This window comes from Peromyscus leucopus, chromosome 9 (assembly GCF_004664715.2).
Source record: "Peromyscus leucopus breed LL Stock chromosome 9, UCI_PerLeu_2.1, whole genome shotgun sequence".
In the NCBI taxonomy this organism is placed as follows: domain Eukaryota; kingdom Metazoa; phylum Chordata; class Mammalia; order Rodentia; family Cricetidae; genus Peromyscus; species Peromyscus leucopus.
The window spans coordinates 91,188,599-91,199,310 of record NC_051070.1 but is presented as its reverse complement, the minus strand read 5'-3'; the positions used below and the strand labels follow the sequence as shown (position 1 = coordinate 91,199,310).

The 10,712-nt window shown below is 39.2% G+C and overlaps 1 protein-coding gene across 1 annotated transcript in view; it reads right to left on the bottom strand.

Annotated features, from left to right (window-relative positions):
• Positions 1-327: 327 nt before the first annotated feature.
• Positions 328-10,712, bottom strand: part of Sntn (sentan, cilia apical structure protein) — a 12,348-nt gene continuing 1,963 nt past the window's right edge. Inside the window, 3 exon segments of the mRNA XM_028894509.2 lie at positions 328-1,570; positions 3,936-4,075; positions 9,436-9,470. Of these exon segments, the coding sequence (XP_028750342.1) occupies positions 1,412-1,570; positions 3,936-4,075; positions 9,436-9,470 (334 nt within the window). The 3' untranslated portion in view covers positions 328-1,411.

The window sequence follows — 10,712 nt, the reverse complement described above, 5'->3', positions numbered from 1 at the left end:
ATGTATGTGTGTGTTTGTGTGTGTGAATACTTATGTTAAAGTTCATGTGTGTAATTTCAAGGCAGGAATATGGGAGGTAGCCATAGAAATGTGTGGGTCTTTGGAGTATGACCACTTTAGAACATAATGTTAAAGTGTATTAGAACATGTTGATTAAAAAACAGTCAAATTCCACATACAGTGTGTGTATGTGTGTGTGTGTGTGTGTGTGTGTGTGTGTGTGTGTGTGTATAGTCTTATGTATCACAGTCAAGACTTGCCTTGAACTCTTGATCCTTCTTTGCTCAAGTGCTGGAATTATAAGTGTGCATTACAATGCCTGGTAGGTTTTCGCAAGTCATGTTTATTTAGCCATAATTCACAATCACATACAATGTACTTCATCCACTTTAGTGTAAAGTTTTAAGAGTTTGACAAATGCATTTATTCATTCATATAACTACCACCACCAGCAGCAAGATAGGGACTGCTGCCTTCCATTTAAAATCTCCCATGTGTCTGTTTGTAAACAGTCTCAGTTCTAACTCAGATCCTGGGAACCACCCAGCATTTCTTTTTTTCTTATAGGTCAGGAAGGTCTGATTTTTTTTTTTCTTTTATAGATCAGGAAGGGTCTGATCTTTGAAGATAGATCTCGTAATAAACTCTGCTAGCATTGTGTAAGCCTTACCTTATTTATAATTATCATGTGTTTTAAACCAATTAACTAGTTGTTCAGAGCTGGGAAAATGGTTCATTGGTGAAGCACTAGCCAGACAAGCACGAGGTCTGAGTTTGATCCCTGGACCCACCTACAAAAGCCAAGGGGGTGGGGAATCTCAGCACTGGGGAATCACTGAACAGCCAGCCAAGTGGAGCCTCCCAGTGAGCCCCAGGCCAGCGAAAGCTAAAAAATCAAGGTAGACAGCACTTGGGGAACAACATTGGAGAGTGGCTTCTGATTTCCATATGTATATGTACAGTTGCCTTCACACAAGTACACACACGCAAACACACACACACACACACACACACACACAAATTATTGTTGTATATCTAGTTCTTTTGGAATTATGTAAATATGAGCAAGGGAAGAGGTTATCTGGCCATTTGTTACTGTATTTTTAACAATGTTACTAAGTAAATGCTCACAAATACCATTGTATGATCAATGAATGAATGATTCTACATTCAGTACAAAAAAATCTCTAAGTTACTACTCACACATCAAAAATGGCATCCAATTAACTTATCATGTTGAAAATTATATTATTTGGGCATTTCTAAAAAGTGTTGAACTGTTTGGAGTTACACTGAGTGAATGTCACCAGTGTGAATCATCCCACATTCATCACACATCAGAAAGGAACATCTTTCGTCATGTGGCACTTGCTTTTGTGATTATTTTGTCCATTCACATATTTAAAGTTGTTCATTTTGTAATTTTCACACTCAATATATTTTGTAGCAGATTCGACACGATGGCAAGGCTCAGGAGCAGGATCACGAAGTCCTCGAAATCCAGCTTGTTTTCTGTGTGTTCATCCAGCTCAGAAAGGATGTCTTGGTACTTTGGCTTGCTTTCTTCTCCCTGAGAATAAAGAATAATTGAGTCTATCATGTTCCTAAACTTTGTATTGAGAGGTGGTAATGAATACTAAGTATGTTATTAACAGTATAGCATGCGCAGTGCCATCACACAAAATCTTTCATGACGTGTCTTTGAGAATCCATACAGTGGTCTTACTGTGGGTGAACCATCAGTACTTGTCTCAAAGTTAGCAGCTTTTGCTGTAAAGCCAAGATTTGAGGTCTTATCAGCCTGATTCCAGAACCACACTTTTAACTAGTAAGTTATTCTGCCTTTATTGAGACACAGAACTTCCTATGTTTTCAGATTTTCAATATATAATCTCTTTAACTATAGGCAGTACCTTTTATGCATTCTCTGGACAGTGAGATTATTCTGAATTACAGAATAAAATGTGCTAGAAGAAAGCACATTGCTTTGTGTGATAGTTCAGCATTTAGTCTGATTGTCAATCATATGCAAGCTCATAGCTGTCATACACAGATTGCAGAAAACCATCTGAACAGCATATAAATGGAGAGAATTTTCAGTTTCAAACATTTCAAACAACAGCTGGAAGGTTTGACATTAAGCAAAAAAAAAGTCATTTTGAGTCAATGTGATACAGAGCTGGTGTGTGCATTCAGTTTAACCACAAATGCTTATCCATGAAATGGCTGCAAAAATCCCAGGAATGCTTGAGACATTTTTGGAATGAAGATATATTTCTTTTACAGTCTAAACCATCCTTTTTTCTCTAGGCTGGCTGTCCCCACAGGTCGTATCTTCAGCTAGAGCCAAAAGAGCTCTTGACCCATTTGCAAAAAGAAAGCAGAGTTATACTTGGAAAGGGTCAGAGTTCAATAAAAAGGCTTTCCTTTTGGTACTTCCCAGTTTTCCCAAAGGTCATGGAAGCATGTAGGTCTGTCTTCTCCCTCTGTCCTGCCAGGGAACTGGCTAAGCACTAGTTACTCAAGGTTTAACCAATCACCTTCTTTTAGTATCTTCTTGACAGTGTTTCTTGGTGCTAGTTTTGTTATATCTTACTGGTGGTTAAATGTTAAGACTGGGCATTGTGTTTAGGCTTATAAGGAAGGTAATGCTCTCTTTAGGACTTTGGCTTAGCAAAAAGGTGCCACATAGTTTACCAGAGGGCTCCACAGAGAGTTTAGAGTGGCGATTCTCAACCTGTGGGTCATGACCTCTTTAGGGGACAAATGAACCTTTCACAGGGGTCGTCTAAGATTATCAGAAAACACAGCTATTTATATTACAATTAATAATGGTAGCAAAATTACAGTTATGAAATAGCAATGAAAATAATTTTACGGCAAGGGATACAACATGAGGAAATATATTAAAGGGTCACAGCATTAGGAAGGTTAACACAGTGTGCATTTAGAAGTAAGAAGACAACCTCAGGTGTTCATCCTCATCTTCCACCTTGTCTGAATCAGGGTCTCTTGTACACCAGGCTAGCTGGCCAGAGAGCTTCCTGGGATTCTCCTGTCTCCACCTCCCATCTTACTCCAGGAGTGCTGGGATTACATATGTGTGCTGTTCTCCCTGCATTTATATGGGTTCTGGGAATTCAAAGTCAGGTCCTCATGCTTGTTTTACTTACCGAGCCATCTCTCAAGATCCCTCCCATCTTTTTTTTTCTTTTGGTATATTATACCATGCATGCACACTTGTACACACACATACTCATATGCATGAGAGACACTTTGATCGTATCTTATATGACTTAGTATACTAAACTAATATATATATATATTGCATTTCTGTAATATGTATTATATATATTACTCACAGAATTCTATTCTATTCTATTCTCTTCTATTATATATATACTACTTACAGAAATGCAATAGTCATCTATATCTCAGAGCATACTAGGAACTTATAGACAACTCTTATACTTTTTTGTTCTGTGAGTAAATATTGGTGGTTTAGGCTTAGAAGTAGCCTTCTTTGTTTCTTATAAGATTTCCGTAGGTCAGTATTGCTCAAAGTATGAGCATGTGCATATGACATCAGGTTAGCCAACTGTAGAAGGCATTAGAAAAATTTAAGAAAATAATAAGTGACTCTTGCTCACATCTCAAATATCTGTATTTTAATGTTCAGAATCCCTTCTTTGGTTTCTTACCCCAAGAGGGTCCCAGTGTTCTACTGTTCTGCTACATCCTCTACTCAGCTGAAATTGCAGCTGTGGGCCACGGTGCCCACACGTTAGCTTGTTCATCAAGTAAATCAGACAACTTACATACAGGAGATATTCAATAAATGTTTGCTGATTGAAATAATTGGATGGCATCCTGGGACTGGAATTCTTTGCTGTTCGGTGTGAGCCTTGTTTATGCATGCTGGTGAATTCTCTTACCTCTGTGAAATTCCTAAATTGGGTTTGTAGCAGATTCTTGGCAGTGGCTTTCTCAAGTTTACCATCAGGGTCGGAAGAGTTTCTGAAAATCAGAGCGACAGTAGCAATGGCTTTTTCGAGATCTGAGCCTTTCTTCAAAGCTGTGAGAGAAGAAATATTGAGTGAAGAATCAGAAGAAGAGTGGTGCTTTGTGCAGACAAGGGGCTGTGTCTTCCAAGGGAACTGGGGAAATAAGTATGGAATGTGATTTTCAGTGTGACCCAGTGTGTGGCCATGTTATGATTCGGCGTTATCTGATCCTATGTCTTTAAGGATTCCTTTCATAGCATTTGAGTTAGAGTTGGGTTGAGATTTGACTCCTGCTTGCCATGTGTCCCTGGGAAAGCCCCTCACTTCATGAAGCCTTGGTTTTCTGAGATGTAATTTCATTCAATTCTTCAACAAATATTTACCAAGCACCTACTGCATGTCGAGCTTAGCTTTTGGTATTAAAGATACCTCACCTAAAGACTTCAAGTCCTACTCTTATGCAGTTTCTATTTTGTGTTAGATGTGGTGTCACTTTATATGTGAGTATGATAAAGGGGAATGACATCAGAGTAATCTGTGGCTAATGACATCCACAACACATCTTTTTCTCAAACACTGTAATGTTCTGGTTAGTTTCTCTAATTTAGGATCCTTGGTGGGGAAGGCAGTGCTAGTTCCTTCCTTCCTGGGGGCAGCACCCATTGCACACAGAGAGCTTCAAAAGGAACCATTTGAACCTTAGTCACCAATCCACCTAGAAAGGATAAGACAATCACACCTTACAGCTATGGCATGTTTACCTTTCTCTTCAACTAGACAACACTCTTCATGAAGCCAAAAGACACATCTTTGTTTTTCTCCCTACATTCCCAATGTCTGCTGTGTAGTAGGGCTAGTCAGTGCTGTTGAGTAAATGGCTAAGAGGAAAAGGCAAAAATCTCACAGCGTTCAGCCCAAGCAATGTGCAACTGTCATGGATTGAAAGAATGTTCAGGTAGAGCAAGGCTCAGAACACTGAGGTGACAAGATTAGATGTGATCTCTGCTCATATACATGTTATGATTTACTAGAGAAATAAATATTAATAAAGAGAATACATATGAATATACATATATATTTGGATTTCATATATTTAATAATTTGAAAAACATCTATTTTTTTCTATCTTTCCAGTATTTGGCTTTGGCACTATTTTTAATGTAGCCACTTTTGGTAGGTATTAGTAATATCTCAGTATGCCTTTTATTTGTGTTTCTATGACTAATGATGCTCAGCTGTCTCTAACTCCAGTTCCAGGGCATCTAACATCTTCTTCTGTCCTCCACAGGCATCAGACATACACATGGTATACAGATAAATGCAGGAAAAAGCCCATTCACATCAAAATTAAAAAAAAAAAAGAAAAGGGAAAAAACATAAGGCAGAGAAAAAAAAAACCTTAATTTAAGATCCAAACTTAGAGGAAAAACAGGCAGAACACTCCAAGATCTTGGCATAGACGAGAACTTTGGTTTTTTTTTTTTTTTTTTTTTTTTTTTTTTAAAAGACAGGCTCTCGGTGTACCCCTGACTGCTTTGGAACTCATTCTGTAGATCAGACTGGCTTTGAACTCAGAGATCAACCTGCTTTTGCCTCTCTAGTGTTGGGATTAAAGGTGTGGACCACTATTCCCAGCTGAAAATTTTCTGAAATTGAGTACAAGAGCACAGCAAATAAGCGTAAAAATTGTCAAACTGGACTAGGTGACAGGAAAACACTGTGCAGCAACAGAAACAATCGCCAAAGAAATGTGCTGTCCTACAGAACCGAGGAGAGTTTATGTCTGACAGGTGAGAACCTGGAAGACCTTCAAATTCAACTTAAAAAGTCAGCCAATGAGTAAGTGGACTAATGGATTGAATAGCAATGCTCAAGGAAGAAATGCAAATGACCAAGAAATATTGGTCATAGTCCAGCATACTAAAAAAGTAAGAAATCCTAAAAAAGTAAATAATCAGTTGAGTGTGTGTGTGTGTGTGTGTGTATGTGTGCATGTGGGTGTGAGAAAGAGAATGTGTAAATATGTGAGTGTGTGTTTATGTGAGAATGAGTGTGTGAGTGAGAGTGTGTGTGCATGTGGGAATTTTTCAGATCTCTGGTCTGTTTCTTGAGCCTATGATCTTTGCCTTTGCTGACACTATACCGTCTTGGTTGCCATAACTATAAACAAAATCTCACCAGTGAGGAGAATAAAGTGGCTCTTGTTGCTTCATCCTTTGCCAATATTGTTTTGATTATTTTAGGCTATTATTTGGTTATTCTTGGGCCTTTTCTTTCCAAATAAAGTTTAGGATAATCTTGTCTATCTTCAGAAACGTTGCTGAAATTTAATACAGATTGCACTAGAGACCAATGGGAGGCAAACTAATGTTTTTATTTTGACAACCATTGCCAATCTGGGTTGACTTTTCAAATCCACGAGCACAAGGCTTCTCCCTGACTCTGTCATTTCATCAGTGAAGAACAGACAGGATTTTGCTGGTGTCAGGCTACTGGTAAATGGGGAGCTGGCATTGGAAATGCCAGACACATGAGCCAATGTACCCAGGGAACTGTTTGCTCATTTTGCTTCCTGTTGAATCTGTAACACTTTGGATGGTTCCAAACGCAAGTAGGAATCTTGCAAAAATTTGTTGAGTGAATGGCTGTAAAACTCATTTTAACCTCTTCCTCCTTGGCCTCCTTTTCAGTTTCAGATTCTCAATTTTATGCATTTGTGATTTGTGCTTTCTGCTTGTAGCTTCTGCTTACCCAGATCTGACAGGCCATCTTCCCCAGGAAAATGCCTTTCTATTATTAGCTCTTTCTTACCCCATTCCTAGCCATCTCTTTCCTTGATCCCTGCTACTTCCAGGAACCCATATGTTTATCTCTTCAAGTGTCTAACATTAAGTACTGGGGGATGGGCATATTTCTTATAACTCCCGATCTGTCTGTCCATATGTGTGTGCATGCACATGTGCAGTGGTGCTTTCTCTCAGCTTGCTCCATTTTTTAAAAATAATTTTAACCTTACATTTAAAATGCTCAAGAATGAATTCTATATAAACACAGTCTTGTTTGGAAGAAGCAGTTGCCTGGATGAAACACATTATTTCTTTAGAAAAAATACATGGATAATTTTAACTGATAGATTAATTCATCAATAATCAAGAATAACTGGATATGGTGTAGGGAGAGCTCCTCTGCTGAGCCTGAGACTGTTCTTGGAGGACAGGAGTTGGTGGTACTCTGCTGGATGTGCCTGCCTGGTGAGGAAGAAGTAATTCCCTGGCTCTGACTGAGTTTGTTAATAATGATGGGCACCTTCCATTGTTACTACACATATTTCAGGTGCCTTTCAAACATAATCCTATTTAATGCTTCCTCAAACCCTCAGGGGTGGGTAATATTTGTGTCTTAGTTTTATACATTAAAAACTTGTGCTTGGAGAGATTAAGAATAGTAAAGTCACACTGCTGAGAGATGAGGACTGAAAGGCTTAAGGGTTTGTCTGAAAGCTGACAGAAATGTCAGCTACTTTGGGATATGTCTGTGTGAGGTCATCCATGATAGTTGTGAAGCTAGGCATTTCCAGCCCTGGTGAAGGGCAAGTCTGGCTGTTCTCTGAAGTGGGACTCCATCTGGGCTATCCAACTTCTCATTCATATCCTACTTCTCTTAAAAGACAGCATGCATCTTTCTCCCAACTGTAAAATAGCATATGTTCATGGTAAAAACAGAACTAGAAATATTTAAAATAAGAAAAGATAACAAAGACTTGTTTGTCCTACCACGACTGATGATATTTTCCTGAGGCTTTTTCATGTCCTGTCTTTACAGTTTGTTCCTTCCCTTAATAAACCAGCAGGTTACCTCTTATAGATTTGTGAATTAATATGGGAAGCATATTGGAAGGGGCCTGTGGGGTTAGAAAAGCAAAGGTTGTTGTTTTGGCGTCTTTTATTGGCTTTCTTGTCTTTGGGATTTGGGATGTTGATGTCTGAAAGGCAGCTCTTCTAGACTGCTTCATGTTACCCTCTTCTCTTTGGTAGCCCATTGAAATGAATTTTGAACTTTGCGAAGTTCATTCTTATGCATGCATCTCACAGGTATGTAAAATCCAGCATTCATCCTGGGCCAGCACAGTGAATGACTTCGAACAACATTGACTTCTTGGAGGTCCCAGCAGTGAACACTCTTCCCAGGGAGAGGATGTGACTCAACTCACTCAGTGTCAACCCTTGGAGGGAGGTTCAGATTATAGGAGAGGAAGCTGAGACATGGAGAGATTAAGAAACTTACCCAAAGTCAGAAAACAGAACTGGCTCTTTTCTCGAATGCTCACTGTCTCTAAGTGCTGCTTTTCAGGCAGCTGTATTCTTCAGGACTCTTTCCTAAACCCTCAGAAGGGGCAACAGGTCCCTCTGATGTCCTTCCCTTATTCCCTGAACACAGATAGCATCTCTTTAACTCTCACACTCGAAACTCCGTATTATCTCAGTTATCTCTTAGATCACCATTGCCCAAAGAAATACACTGCAAACCACAATCCTAATTTAAAACTTTCTTAGAGACAAATTTAAAAGACTAGAAAGAAAAGAGCCAAAGTGATTTTAATAATATATATTACTCAATTCAATATATTAAAATTTTCAAAAGATAGTTAATACTAAGTTCATAAGAGATTTTATACTCCTTATTTATTAGTTTCTTTCAGTTTTAAAATCTCTATTCAAATTAATCACCCCACCAGTCCTCAGTAGCTCCCTGTGGCTGACGCACACCATGTGGGATAGCTCAGGTTCAGGCTGTATGCCTTCTGAGAGCAGTGACAGCATTGTAATTACTTTCACAAACTTTCTTAGGTCCCGGTATACTGTGGGTCTCAGAATACATGCAATATGTGTGCTAAACTGGACTGACAACTTCAGTCATTTTTCACATGTGTCTCCTGTTTTTCCCTAAAGCATGGAACACTAAACAAGTCCTGATATAGTAATTACAAGTTAGTAACATAGAAATACCATCCTCAACACTGTGAGGTGTAAGAATCACCTCATTTTAGAATTTTTCTTCATATAAGTGACTTTTGCGAGTGAAAACATGGAGTCTTGTGGAACAGACACCATGGGCCCAAGCCCATAATGATAGTGTAGGCAGTAATGACAGTTACTAGGACCCTATTCCATATTCCCCAAGCCAACAATTCCCCTAATACTCTCCTACCTTGCTGATAAATACACATATGTACTTACCCTACATTGCTGCTCCCTAAACACTCCAAGTGTATAAATACAAATAACATAGAGAGAGAAAGAGTTTTATAAGCATTCATGCTTATCCAGAAGTTTCTCACATCTCAGGCATTCTTGATCCTATTAATTTTAACTGTTGGCCTGCTGTTATGGAGCAGAAGGGACACACATATTTCAACCATTCCATGCCTTACCTTTTATTGAAGCCAGTTGTTTAGATATTGAAACACTGCAAACAAAATAAAAGAAACTGATTTTTCAGAGTTTGGACACTGATCTCTGCATAAAGTGACACATGATTTAAAATGATTGTTTTTAGTAGATGTCCTTTGACCCTTCTATTGGGGCATTGTGGTAGTTTGAATGTAATTAACCCCCATGAGCTCATAGGGAGTGGCATTATTAGGAAGTGTGGCTCTGTTGAAGTGAGTGTGGCCTTATTGGAGGAGTTGTGTCACTGTGGGGACAGGCGTTGAGGTCTCCTATGCTCAAACTATACCTAGTACAGTTCACTTCCTGTTGCCTGTGGGATCAATATGTAAGACTCTCAGTTCCTTCTCCAGCACCGTGTCTACACTGATGATAATGGGCTAACCCTTGAACTGTAAGCCACCTCAATTAAATGTTTTTCCTTTGTAAGAGTTGCTTTTAATAATAATAATAGAAACCCTAACTAAGACAGGCATTCTTGCGTCTACTTCCATAGTTGCCATAAAACACTATGTAGACTGTGGTTGGCTGTAGCCCACATATCCACATAGTCCTGGTTCTTATAAAGCCCTGTGACTTAAGTTCCTTCAACTTGGAAAGGGACAAAGGAGAACACCTTACTGTGAGCTTCTCTGTGCCTTGGGAAGATGGGAGGCCACAGTACTAGCACTGGGAAGCCACTTGTAGGTGGCAGGCCTTCCATCATTCCACGTTCCTACATGGCTGTGAGGAGTGAAGCTGTCACAGACCTGGAACTCAGATGAAAGCTGGAAAAATAACTTCTTGTTTATAGAACAGTTATAGAATGCTAACTCTTTAAGTATGCTTGCTCTAGCTATTTGGCCTACCTACCTAATTCAGGAGTGAGGTAGGTGCATTGGTGGGTAGTAGAGACATATTCTCTTAAATGCAAAAACAGATATCAAAAGGTAATGCAGCACAGATAAACAGAAGTACATACAAAGAGAAAAGAAGGGCTAACCTTGTCTATGATCAGGGTAAAGGAATGAGCCGACGGAATCAGTAAAGGGAAAGAGGAATACTTCCAGCATAGGGAACACTGCAATGAGGCCCTGAAGTAAGAGAAAACACAGCTTGATAGAGGAACTCAAACATGGCACATAGTTGGAAAAGAGAAAGGAAATAGTGAGGGAAGGGAAGGCTGTAGTCAAGGATTAGGACCAGAAAACACTGAGATTTAGACCCCTATAAAGTGAAGAGGGTGGGGACTACGTGTCAGATAAGCATTTGGGCTGATCTG